At 43.8% G+C, this 13,895-nt stretch overlaps 1 protein-coding gene across 1 annotated transcript in view; it reads right to left on the reverse strand.

Annotated features, from left to right (window-relative positions):
- The window catches only part of frmd4a (FERM domain containing 4A), a 39,800-nt gene extending 30,449 nt beyond the window's left edge, over positions 1 to 9,351 (reverse strand). The window contains exon 1 of the mRNA XM_068739127.1: positions 9,259 to 9,351. Within this exon, the coding sequence (XP_068595228.1) occupies positions 9,259 to 9,351 (93 nt within the window). The remainder of the gene's footprint in view (positions 1 to 9,258) is intronic.
- Between the last annotated feature and the right edge of the window lie 4,544 nt (positions 9,352 to 13,895).

Below are 13,895 nucleotides of genomic sequence, written 5' to 3' on the forward strand. Positions count from 1 at the left end.
CAACATAATCTACAGAGTCGTCTGTGTGTGTGTGTGGGAGAGAGAGACTGTGTGTGCTAGGATTTCAAATGCAAATATGCCTCTAGCTAGCCGCATAACAAATTGGGCAATTACAACAACAATAAATAAATAAACAAAGCACTTCAAAATTTGAGACCATGTACATTCTGGCCCTCAACCCCTCCCACCACCGAACATCGCTCAGTCCGTTCTGGGAAGAAATGCTCTCACGTACAAATCCTGAATTGGCGATGAGAACAAAGATTGCTGCCAGACAAGGTTAGTGATCAAAATTCTTTAGCAGGATGTCACAAGTTAAACTTCACCCTCTATCCAAAAATTACTTGGCTGCAAAATAGGGTGGGGGAGACTGGAGTTGGGAAATCCAGCCAGTTCACATGCCAATTTCTTATTTTGGATATTTGCCTCCTCCTCATGAATCTATTTATTGACATCTGCTTTGATGGTATAACAAATTTCAAAAGAGAGTCTGAGAGATTGAACCAACGAAATGTCCCGATTCAGTGCAACAGCTTTTAGTCACAGGGGCCTGCTCTTCCAAGATATCAGCTTGCGTGAAAACTCCTTGGCTGATAGCCCATAGCTTATCAGACCACAAACAAAAGACATGACACAAATGAAGTGGCTCCAAGACAGATGGAGGATTGTGGAATTTAGTAATGCTGCTGTGTCTCTGCTTCCTATCAAACTGGGCTGGGAAAGGATCTGCAACAGAACTATTCTCACAGGAAACATGACCAGATGAGTCCAGTGGGAATAAAGAGGCCCAGCTTTCAATCCTAATATGATGCAGCAGAGCCCACAAGCTGACAAAAGACTCAGCCGTACGTGACACAATTGAGATTTTAAATATGTATAACTGTTCTCGGTGGAATTGTGCCGGTAGGAAACAGCTTGGATGTAAGTTTACTTTGCATCTCAGAGAACTGGCTTCCTGTCAGCTACTGTTATTAGCAGGCACTGACAGGAAATAAACTTAGCATGTCTGGGATATTAGTCTTGTCAAGTCTGCAGCAGCTACAGCCGAACATCTTAAACACACTGAGGATGCGTGTTCGTAGCAACTTGCCACTTCAAATTCATAACAATGACGTGACGGCTTGTGGTAAGTCTTCCAGACAATGATGATTACAGGTACGCAATACATTCTCGTGATTCAGCGGAAATCCAACCACCTGTTTGCTATAGTATTTACCCCTGCTTATTCCCCGTGCAGGATATCCTGCCTTTGGGACGGGGAGGGGTGGAGGGGCTGGTAGGAGAAAAGAAATCAGAGGGGAAAGCAACATGAGGAATGAGAAACAATTACCCTGAGATTCTGTCTAACACAGCACATCAGAGCAGTGCCCCCATGCGGCCATTTAAAGGGTCATACCGCCAGAGGAAAAGGTGTGACTGGAGGGTGTTGACTCAGTATTACTCAATCTGATACATGACAGTGTGAACGCTTGGCTGTGTTCTCTCATGAAAGCGAAGAACAACACAATTGCATGCGCAAACAATATTTCACCAAAGTTGCAGTCTGCTGGTCTCCACGGCTCAGAACACAACGTTACGCCAAGGTGTAAAATGATCACCTTGATGCATGTGTTACACAGTAGAGCACATTATATGTATCTGGGACGATGTGACTGAACATGCGGGACTCTCAGTACTCTAAAGTTGCAGGTATTTATTCATTCATCTTCTGAACCGCTTTGTCCGTTGCCGGGTCGCACGCCGTGCCGGAGCCCATCCCAGCAGTACAAACAGAGTTGTGTGAAGCTGGGTCTCTCATTAACATTGTTCGGAGGAAGCTGGGTAGGGAGGCGTGTCGTTAGCCTGGGATATACCCAACCTGCACCCTACCACACCGACCTCTCCTTCCCTGCATGAGTAAATCCTCCTCTATTAGGAGCTCCACCTTGGAGCATACCACCTCTATAGGCTAGGGGTATGTCTGTGTGTGAGTGTGTGTGTGCACAAGAACATGCCCGGAGGATGTTTTGAGAAAGTGTTTAAAGATCTCTGTTTGAGATGGATTTCAGAGTGGCCTCTTTCCGATGCCTTTGCATTTCCAAACCAGGAGGGGGTGTTAAGGACGGGTTTTGTCATAGGGAGGTCAGGTATATTATTTCAGCTTCCTCTGATTGTGTTGCCCTCCCTCAGGATGCTTAAACTTAGGAGCCACATAAAAAAAACAACCTTGAAGACAAATGTTAGAAAAACATTCCCGCTTGTCCCCCTTGTGAGAATAATGAGCGAGTTAGAACAAAAAGACAGGAAAAGCCATGCTCTGTGTGTAATTGTGAGTGTGTGTTTACTCTACTGATGTGCCGTGGTTTTTAGACAGCCCGATATGTACTTTATTTTTTGCAGCAGCAGGCCTGGATAATGTTTTTTGGTGTCTGTTGGGTCTGTTCTGGTGGTGCCAGCTGCACACAGTGTCAGTGGGATGTCCAGGGAATACTAATGGCTCCATGAAAGCCCTGAGTTCAGACATGGTGAAGGGTGAAGTGAATACTGATCAAGCATTTTGCTGAATCACAGCTCAATAAATGCATGGCAACAGAGAGACAGCTTATTTGCATAAACCAAATGAAATAACACATTCATTCAAGAAAATAGTCTTATGAAGAAAGCAGCCGTATTTAAAGGAAACCTGAGAGTGACTCACCAGACAGCACATAATACAGTGTATGTGTGTTTTTTGTGCAAGTGAGCCCCTTTTAAATAGCCATAGAAACACTTTAAGGCTTAACAGCTTACTCAATAGTGACCATAGCAACACAACTTCCTATTAAGGCTCTGCATCCTGAGCACCACAACAAAAAGAACATAAAACAAAGCAGCTTTTTCTACATGTTGGACAGCTTCACCGGGGTGTGAAGAGGAGAGGTGTGGGTTTGCAGTGTTTCACAGATTCTTACTCATCTGGACGAACTGGACACAATCTGTATGCCTTTCTAAATCTCCAAAGACTAAAAAGGCATACATGCTCACACCTTTGACGACCAGAAATAGCTTGGGTTCTTTTGAACGCTTTTGAACTGAACAGTGCTGTTATACTGTATGGTCTTCATGGGTCTAACTATGCTGCTGTCTAACAGCCCTGGGATAAATGCCAGAATACCTACAAAAAAGGAGAATGTTTTCGTGTGAGCTTAGTTTTCCCAGGCTGGAGTGTGTCGACTTGACCCAAATCAAGAATATCAAGCTGTTCTGGTGCTGGCACTGACTACATTATCCTTGCATAGAATATGGATATAGAATATTGGGCTTTTGAGACAGGAGTCTACAATAAGACTTTCATTCATTTCATCAAACCTCCACATGCAACCAGAGCTAAGCTTAACGTCTGTATGTGTTTATCCACACCAGTCTGTGATGAACTCTCATAACATTGCTAAAATAGCACATCCTAAACGATCGGCAGTCATCATACATGTGTCATGAACATTTTATCCTTATTATTTGGGTCAATGAGGATTTCTTATACTGTTCATGTCTTCACAGACACTGGGATTTATGAGAGGTGCAAATATTTGTTGTGTTATGGAGGGAGATGGAAGGTTAGCTATGACAGTGAATGTTCCCATGATTCCATGTGTGCGCAATGTTCTGCTAATTCCTGGGAAAGGTCACGCGGGGTCTGTGATGTAAATAGCAAGAACTAGAATGTCAGCTGGCCAGCCGTTACCATAGTAACAAGATGGAGAGTGGAAGACACTATTTTATAAGCGCCCTTGTGAATGACAGCCAAAGAGGGAGATCATGTCTGCGTTATGTTATTTTTTCTAACATTTTTTTAACATTCATTGGCATACTACTGATGCTATGTGTAGTCATCGGCCCCGGTTCAGACACAGGTAGGGAATTCTCACCCACCTCTCTCTTGGTTTCATCCTTCCCTCACATTTCTCTCATCTCCACTGGGGAATTATGGACTAGAGTGTAGGCAAGTCAAAAGGAGTGAGACAAAGCGGGGTGGGGGGGCAATGGCGGGAAATGGGTCACAGACAACATCAATTCAAAAGAACATTCTCAGCCGAAGCATAATGACATTCAAGTTTACAAAAACAGCTGCGATCAAGACAGTGAAAAGTCTGTAGGATAAACGCGCACACACACACACACACACCTATATCAAAGAGATGTAGATTATGAGTGACATACTGTATGTGCACAGAGCCAGTCTGAAATTCCATTCTCATCAGTCTAGTCTAATGTCATTGCATTAGAGGTGTGAGCAGGAGAATCAATAACATCACAAAATGTGGCTCGAGAAAAGGTTGGCAGATTGGAGCTCCTGTGTGTCTCTGAGTCGGGGTGTGCCGCCCGCGAGCTTTGGCTCCTCCGTTCGTACGTGTGCTGAAAATACTGTTTACCAGGCATGTGTGCAAGGGGAGGCCTCCATGACGACACAAAACCTTTGAAGTATCTGGACTTGACCTAGTTTGTGTGTTACATGTGTGAGTGTTACACACGCATGAAGAGTTGTTCACTAGAGCAAGCCGTGCACATCACACACACAATCACTCTCACACACTTTTAAGCTAATCGTTCTCTCCAGTTTGCCCCACAGACAAGTATTAATGAGGATTACTATGTTACTGCAGCACACCCACACTAAAACAATATGGCAGCTGTCACTCTAACCCCTTTCTGCTTCGGCTCGTCTTGTCACACACACACACACACACACACACATTCTATGAATATCCCCTTTCACATGAGTCGCAGACAACGCCTCCGTTCTTAGTGAGTCGTGTTATCTCCGTCTAACAAAGGACACAGATTGTGCTGGAATATTTAAGAAGGAACATCTCGGGGTCTCCACATCCTGTTTTAGGGCAATGGAATTTTTCCCATCAGTCCACACGTGTGTCTTTTCCTATTCATCCATAGAAGGATTCCATGCAGTCATTTCCGAGAAGAGAAATCCGTAGATAATGAAGAAATCATTCTGAGCTCTGCATGGCATAACATGGGAACACACACACGCCTTCTGGGGATGTTTGGCTGGAGGAGTCCACTCTCACCATAGTTACCCTGCTAGCTAACTGTCTCCATAGAGAAAACACATTACCATCAGCTCACTGCCTTCACTGAGTCAACAGGCCATCAGTTCCTTATTGTCTGATCGCCCTGCTCAGATTTACTTTGAACTCATCTGCAGCTGTGCCATAGACTGGATCTGTGGCTTAATTTTGGATGGGGAGTAAACAAAAAAAAACATCATTGCACATAGTGATGAAAGAGACAGGGTAGAGAAGAGGTTGGGAGTCACCCCTGTGCTCCCCCTTTCCCTACTGAAAAACATTCTTTCATCTGGGCTGCCTTGGGGAGGGAAGAGGGGTCCCTTTTCAAACCAAACAGGGTGTGGTGCAAGGAGGGACTTCTGGGGGCTTATGCTGCAGCAATTCTCAGCACTGTTTTGATCCCTTCTCTTCTGTTTTCGTTGTCTCTTTAATTGGACTGACTACAGCTCTCTCAGGCTACAGGCTTGGGGGGGGGGGGGTTGAGATCCCTGGGAATCAATACTTCAGTGAGGCAGAGCAGGGCTTTAGGGGGAAAAGCCTACAAACTGACATTTACCGCTAACAGCTAACAAGGATAAACGGAAATTAAATTGAGAGCTCAAATGGGTTCCAGATAACATTTGCAGCTGTTTTTAAATGAACAATGCCTCTAATGTAATTCAACACCTGACCAACAGGATGAGTTCAGCGCTGACCTTTTTTGACTGGAGCAAACAAGACATTTAAAAGTAATCAGGATCAATCAGTATTCCTGCCTTCCAACACTTGGCTTGGTTGCTTTCAGCGGTAAATTACAGCCATGCTATTGTCCACTTGCCTTCCTATTTCAGCACATGCATTTGTCTAAGGCTCGATGTGTGCCTCCCTCGCTGACAGTGATGCACCCCTCCCAGCGTTTAAACCCTCGCTCCCCTGCAGTGCCCCCCACAACACGTTTCCTTGGAGAGCGACTCAACCTCCCGAACACGCGCACACGCATCGTCTGTCTTTCTCGCACCATCTCTTCTCTGTGCTTGTTTCTTTTTGTTCCCACAGAGAAGATCTGAGCATAATAATCCTGATAGCTGGATAACAAAAGGTGTCAGATAGTCTGCTATCAGTCTGCTCACTCACTCCCACCATTCAAACCTGTTTTGAACTGTAAATGCCTGCTGTGCAGTTTGTCATCTTATTAAACTGTAACTATTCCGCATTTTGCTTTCTCTAAACCCGTCTATTCCATTTTGTTCATGCTGCTTCCACGTCTTTTATGCGATGTCTCTTTTACTTTCACAAAGCTTTTGCAACATAATGACAGATAAGGAATGAGGGCGATGACTAGCAATATATTTTTTTTTATCCATGATAAAGAAGAGTAGGAGGAGAAAATGAGAAACGAGGGTGCCCAAAAGATAGCAAAGGGGGGAGTATTCACATTTTCCTCGTCTTCTATTGTTCTGCTCAGATGTCTCATAGCTGCTGACTGAACAGGAGATCAATTAATTATGACATAAACACACAATCATCAGAAGCTATATAGACATAAGACCGTTCATCTGCATTAGTTATGTGACAGGTCACAGATGGGAAGATGGTCTGTCTTTTCCCACTTAGCGTCAGAGCGGTGGAAAGCAGCCTGGCTGATCCACACTTAAAGTATCTTTCAAATGTGTCAGCAGATGCAGCGTTTCCAGAGAAAAGCATTAAGCCAGTGGGGAGGCACGCCCACCAACCTCTGCATGCTCAATGGCAAACCGTTGCTGAAGGACGTGAAACAATGGACTCCCGAGTGAGTAACTTCTTTCTCTGGGTCTAAACTTGCAGCGATAAATATTTCCACATTGACATTCCATCCTCGGTCAGCTGCTCACAGGAACAGATTTTATTAACGTTACTCTGCAGCTCAAGCTGCTGCATCAAAGACTGGGTGATAATGCAGTAATATAAAGTGACAATTTAGAGCTAACAAGGATGCAGCTGCGTTTAGAAGTGAAGATATTTGCATTCTTTGGTTTAATTTTAGGCCATAACCACGTATTCAGTTAACCTGTATATAAAAATATATTAAACAAATTTACACTCTCACTGAAGACAGAAATAAGTCTGAAATGCTCTTTTACATGTCTTCAACACCCCTTTCTTTGTCTGTGGCTTTGCAGAGTCTTAAACTTAACCATCACGGTGGTGCATATCTGTCTATCCAGTCATTTTCTCCAGCACTATAATATATGCATGTAAATCACAATGAATAGCCGAATCTCCCATCCAGACTGTCTGCACACAGCTGGTTACGCACAGCAGAGGAAGGGAATGCAATCAGGAGAGAGAGGCCTCCCTCCGATCCTGTGTCAGACAATCTGCTTCCCTCAATTAATCAAGATGATGAAAATGACTGTGTGTGTGTGCGTGTGTGCGTGTGTGCGTGTGTGCGTGCGTGTTATGTTCAAAGACACTAGCCAAATTTCCCAGTATCAATTACTTACATTTAAAAAGAACAGTGAATCTTCAGCTTCCTAAAATTAAAAATGAAGCAATGCTGTGGCCGCTGGCAAATTCAGCTAAAAGGTCTACAAAATATTCAATCGGTAAGATGTGTCTTTTGCACACAGAGCCAGTCTGACATTGATTATTTCACCAGCCTCAGCCTAATCATCAGCCATGCGCCAGTTTGTAGACTTCTACGAGAGGATCGAGCCTGTTTCTGCTCGGAGCAGATGTTCTTCAACAACAACATCCCAGAGACTCTCTGATAGGTTAACGATCACCTTATCCTGATGCTTGTCATTACCATTTTCAGCTAATTGGCTGTCCTTAGAGTTTTCACAATGTAAAAAAAAAAGATTGATCTACCTCTTTATTCATATTTACTCAAAATTCACTGATTCTTTCTTTGCGATGATAGCAACTCTTCCACCCAGTTTAAAATTTGGGGGGGGGGGATCCCCTTCATTCTCTGCATGCCGAACCCTTCAACCACCTTAAGAAAAACCTTCAACAGACAAACAAGAAAATGAAGTCCATCACTAAAACTCCTCGCGGGAAAAAGATATGACCCTGAAAGCCCAATAGTGAGATTTTAAAACACAAATAAATTATCTTCCTATTTCAGTACAACTTTTCTGAAAAGTAAAATGATAAGGAATCCGGCGCTTGTATATCTTTCTGGTAAGAAAGTTATAAATATTTGCTTAGAACAGTGTTATGCCGAAGCCTCACTGCATCATTTATGACATCATGCATGAAGTATTTTTCTGTTTGCGTATATTTCTGCATTATCTGTGAATGTGTTCAATCAGAGAGAGAGAGAGAGCTGCAAATGCTCCAATGATTCTCAGGCATGATATTTAAAGGTCATATTCATTCAAAAGGAGCGCCAGCGAAACGTAATTACGCTACATGAAACGGCAAGGCGGATTTTCACGAGAATGTTCCAAGGAGGACTATAAAAAAGCAATTAAGTGATCCGAAAGACTTGTGCATCACAGCACAAACACACTACACTTAAACCTGATTCACATAATGCTGATGTCATTAAATCATTAGCTACACACATGCTTCTTCATGGTGCACAAAAGAGGTAGGTAAATCACCTGGCAGGTTACAGCCTGCCCCAACAACTGATAAAAACGCTACCTTACAGAACACATTCCATGTCTAAGCTCAGCTCAGCTGGAAACTGCTATCTTCTGGCTGCAGCCCACACCCTGCAGATTTACCAGAAATAACAAATACAACCCCCTAGCTTTAGCCCGGGACATGAACTGATCTCTGCTGTGTAGTAACAGAATCAGAATTCAAACCAAGCTGAAAATGTGTGGCTTTGCTTGATACAAGGCAGCGAACTCAGTAATTCAGTCCTAAAGTCAGCTCAACTGTGTTGACGGTGACGTAAAGGCAAGCTGCACTTGGAAACATCTCTCCCACAGTGAGACTTCCCTGTAACCTTGAGAACCGAGGGCATCAGGGGAATAAGATGGACAGAGACAGACTGAGCCCTGAAAAGACGGACAGACTCAGACTGACAGGAAGAGAAACACAAGAGTGGTGTCCGCTGGAGAGATTAAAAGCTTTGCTCTTGACTTGCCTTCCGCCAGTTTAATTCTGATGCTGTGCAGTCCTCTGGATTAGCCAGGAACCTTCTTACATCACGCTCACACACAACAGCGAGGCGTGACAACACAGGAAGACGGAGAGACAAATTCATGGAAGAAGGGAGAAAGGTTGAGTGAGGACTTACCCTCTCCCCACTGTTCCTCCGTAGAGTCCCCACCGGCAGCTTAAGCATCAGCCGGCGGGTTCTCCCTGGCGTCACGGCCCCCTGGACCACCATGGTACGCTCCAGAGTGTGTGTCTCCGTGGGTGTGTGAGCATGAGTATAAGTGTGTGAGATGGGCGTCCTCGCCGTCCTGTCCAGCCTGGCAGCCGGGGTTCACGCAAGCTTGCGTGCGAGTGTGTATCAAGGAAATGAGTGTGTGATGGCAGTGTGTGTGTGTGTGTGTGTGTGTGTGTGCATGGGTATAAGCAATCCCACACAACTCCTACGTTCCTCGCTCTGCTTCTACTTTCCCCTGTAATGAAAAATGTCCCATCCTGCTCCTCTCAGCTGCTGCTTCGCCGAGGTGACCGAGTGTGTGAGAGGGAGAGGGAGAGGGAGAGGGAGAGGCAGTGCGCTTTGTCTCTCCTCTCTCTCCTCTCCAGCCCTTTTAGCTCCCCCCTTCCCTGCCTCACACGCTCGCTTCCTTCAGATAGGAGTTTAACCAGGTCACTGGATTAATGTGACGCTACGACCGTTATTAGCATGCGCGCTTCTGTCACATAATCTTATTATAATTGCTTGGTGTATACGCCCGCCATCCACTTTGAAACGCACCCAAACACGCACACACACACACACACACACAACCCTTACAGCGGATCACGTGGGAGACCTCAAAAGGAATATGGGATGTTTTGCCATCTGTTGGGGAGATTATCTGTGAGATCTCACATCCTTCTTTCTCTGGACTAGGACTAGGACACAAAGGGAGAACAATCAGTCAATCCGAATACTTAATATACATGCAGGTACTTAAACTGTAACCCTGTTTCTGCATGCAGAAGCCTGGCCTGCACTTGCCCGGCAGGATGTTGACCTTTGGCTGCATGACTCCAGTGATCTGCGGCCGCGGGGGGCCGAGTCGGTCCCCTGTATTCACCGCGGTGGTCTTTACGCGTCCATTAAAGCTATTGGACTCATGAGTTACAGCTGCACTCAGTGACTTACTGCCATATTCGGATCATCACTCACCACTGAGCTCTGCACATCAATATGGAACTGTCAGATGATTAAGTTAAGTGGCTCGCCACATACATGCAGGCATGCAGGGATTATTCATGCATGCATGTGCATTTGGTACACACACACACACACAATGAGAGATAAATTGCTGTTGTGAAACAGCAGTGCTGGATTATATCTCAGATTTAGTTTGATAATCACAATTTGAAGGTGAGCTGATGCTGGGTTAAAGGGTATAAAATCAGACGATATGAACAGATAAATAAATTATTTATCTAATACTGTATAGCATTGTTTTCCCCCCCGAGGACCCCCAATAGATTTATTTACATAATTGTTTATGCTACCCTTAATAAAGCACATTGAAACACACACAAAATACACGAAGTACTACAGCCATGCAGCAAATTTACAGGAGCAAATCATCTGCAGTCATAATCCCAAGTACCGGTAACCATTATTTATTCAGGACCCTGGCCCACATCAGTCTGTGAGGGACTGTGGCCTACATTAGCACTATCAGAAGGCTATTTATAAACCGTGTGCGTAGCATTCAGGTCGGCAATTTACTGGAGAAGCACGATATATGATTCATTTGTGTTTTGCTCTGAGTGATGTGTGTGTGTGTGTGTGTGTGTTTGATGTTAATTCAAGTCACATTGACACAAATTAACTGCCACTGCTGATTCAAGAGACGAAAGCATGCCGCTATCATTCAGATCATATGGCACCTTGGGGATGATAATATTCTCCTAATTAAGCAGTTTAGGTATAGTTTGTGTTTATTAAACAGCTCTCTGTTTTTCCTTTAGATTTTTTTATTTTTATTATTATATTCATGTCCAGTGATAATAAAAAAATAAAGCCTTGCCTCCACAGGGGTGCTGAAAAATGTTGATATGCTACTCTTCTAGCTGCATCAGGCTAATGCACAATGACCCATTTAACCAACAACCATACAAAAATAATGTCAAACGGGTACTAAAAACAAATAAAACACAAACCGGCAAACATAATTAGGCCTAAAAACACAGCAAACAGATTCTGACATGCCTCCCTATAAAAGAACGTTTCACAGCAGCTGTCCTCAAACTGAACTAACAGCTATTTATACATGAAAACAAATAAAAAACAGTTGCAGATAATAAAAGAGAAAGAGGGAGAGAGAGAAAAGAGCTCTATTTATACTGTGTGTCTGTGAATCTTGCTTCACAACTGAAATAACAAAGAGTGATACTTGTGACTTGTAGAATGTGGGCATTATTATGCATTAATTTAGCCCAATGAGCCAGCCAGCCAGACTCTGCCCACGGTGGTCTGACTCATCCAGATAGAGCTGATCCAGGCTGTGTTTGTGTGTGTGTGTGGGTGGGTGTGTTTATGGAAATGCCCCCAAGCCGGACCCTCTCCCTCTCCAAAAGCAAAGGAGGGGGTTTGAATGTTTATGTTTGAAGCCTCCACATATTACAAAAGGCAGAATTACAGCGCCATTACACAGAGAGCAGATATAAACAGCCAAACAATACCGCCCTGACAGTGTTATTTGTGTGTTTCACCTCTCCTGTGTGTACGACTGTCGTTTCTCTCTCTCTCTCTCTATCTCTCTCTCTCATGAGGGCAAGATGAGCAGAAAGGCCTCCCACCTTTCATTAGGCCAGAACCAATCATAATGACTTCTCCGCAGGCGGGGAGAAATCATGCCCTCAACAGTGTGTGTGGGAAGGGCCAGGGAGCATTTTAACATGCTTGGAATTAAGGTACCAGATAGGTAGCGAGGTGTGTCAGAAAACGGGGACATTCGTGTCACTCATTGTGAAAACTGGGACATTTTTTTGCAGAGATTTGGTGGAACGCTGTGAACAGGTTTTCCTGTTTAAACCCCATCTGAGGCGACTGCATCTGTGTTTGTGCACTGTGCGTTATATCATTGCACCAGAAGCCTGTATAAGTCGGCATTTTCTTTACCTAAGTTTTTTCTAAATAGAGAATATATCTCTGTCTGGTTGCCGCCCATTATGCACTGATCTATGTCTCAATGAATCGAATATATTGTTAAAATGGGCATATTAGGAGTCTATTAAGAGAGCAGCTATAGACTTGAATGAGGTGCTAAATGTGCACTTTGCTCGACTGAATGGCACACGAGGCTCCTGACTTCTCCCCAGTCTCACATAAAGCTGCTAAACATTTTGACATCATATTACAGACCATGCATAAAATGTAAATGTTGCATGCATTTTCGACTGTATGATAAATAGCTAATAAGTTTATATATGTGCATATACAATGGGATCAGGGTATGATCATTGCCTTGTTGCTATTTATTTGGGTGATTCTGGGGTCAAAGTGAACATTATGGACGTATGACATTGGGGCAGACTGACTGTAAACTATGATTACATGATGAAATAATGAATGATTAATAGTACTGGGTTAAATGAAGTTTAGAGGCAAAATATATCTGTACAGGAGTGAGCTGGAGGGGAGCAGCAGGATGGACTGCAATAGTTGAAGAGGTTCATGTGTTTAAGGGAAAACGAATCTTCACAATCTTGATGCTTGATTCAGACTTTTAATCTATATTCATGACTAACCAATGCAACCAAGCAGATGCACTATAGGCTGGGTCCAGTAAACAGTAGGCTTCACAATATGCTGCATTGCTTTGTTGTCACATGAACCCATTTAGTTTGCCTGGCCTCTCTTACCCCTACCCCTACTAGTTTGCCTACTATCAAATAAAATAAAAGAAAATAACTTTTAGATATGTCGGCGCAGATTCTCAATCATGTGGATCATGTTATGTAGAGTGCAGGCTTCCATCGCCCCAAAGTAAAACCTTTGGTGTTAAGAGGCCTTGTCTCCATCCTCATACTGATCGATGCTACTGTTAATATCAATATGCCCTGACGAGTGTTTGTTGAAACAAAGGAAGGGAGAAAAACATCAAGCACGGGGAATGGAGAGAGAAAACAGGCGAGCAGGAGGTCAGCTCACTGTAATTGAACAATAACAGAGACCAGTCAATGGCTGCATCATCTGAGATACTACAGAGACGAAGACGATTGAGTTGAAAAAGAAAAAGAAGTTTATGCCTCCAGGTCTGCATTGAAGAAGGGATGAGGAGGAGGTAGAGGAATCAGGCATGAATATCCGGGGGTGCACGAGGGGGAGATTCAATTAAACTACACAAGGATTTAATGCATTTTTAATCACGATGCTTTATTTCCTGACGTGACTGGCAGCTTATTTCTGTGACTGCAAGGCAGCCGCTGAAAGAGGCGCTGCCGTCTCTCTTTTGTAGCCACCAGGACAACATCCAATCACCAAAAGTAGATCATGCCACCATTTCTCACGTAAAAGGGCCCTTTCACTGTGTATGTGGCAGCATTGTCACATTATGTAAATAAGACAATGCATGTGGCGGAAATGCCGGAGAAATCTAGCTATAAGGAAAGTTTCCCATTATAATCTTTCTTCTAGTTTCTAACAATACGTTCTATAAAATATTTTTTGTCTGTGGTCACTACTTCTAACTTTTCAATGCCTTTGTAACAGTGGCAGGGTCATGCATCCTGTAACCATGTTGTGTGCCG

This window comes from Brachionichthys hirsutus, chromosome 5 (assembly GCF_040956055.1).
Source record: "Brachionichthys hirsutus isolate HB-005 chromosome 5, CSIRO-AGI_Bhir_v1, whole genome shotgun sequence".
Classification (NCBI taxonomy): domain Eukaryota; kingdom Metazoa; phylum Chordata; class Actinopteri; order Lophiiformes; family Brachionichthyidae; genus Brachionichthys; species Brachionichthys hirsutus.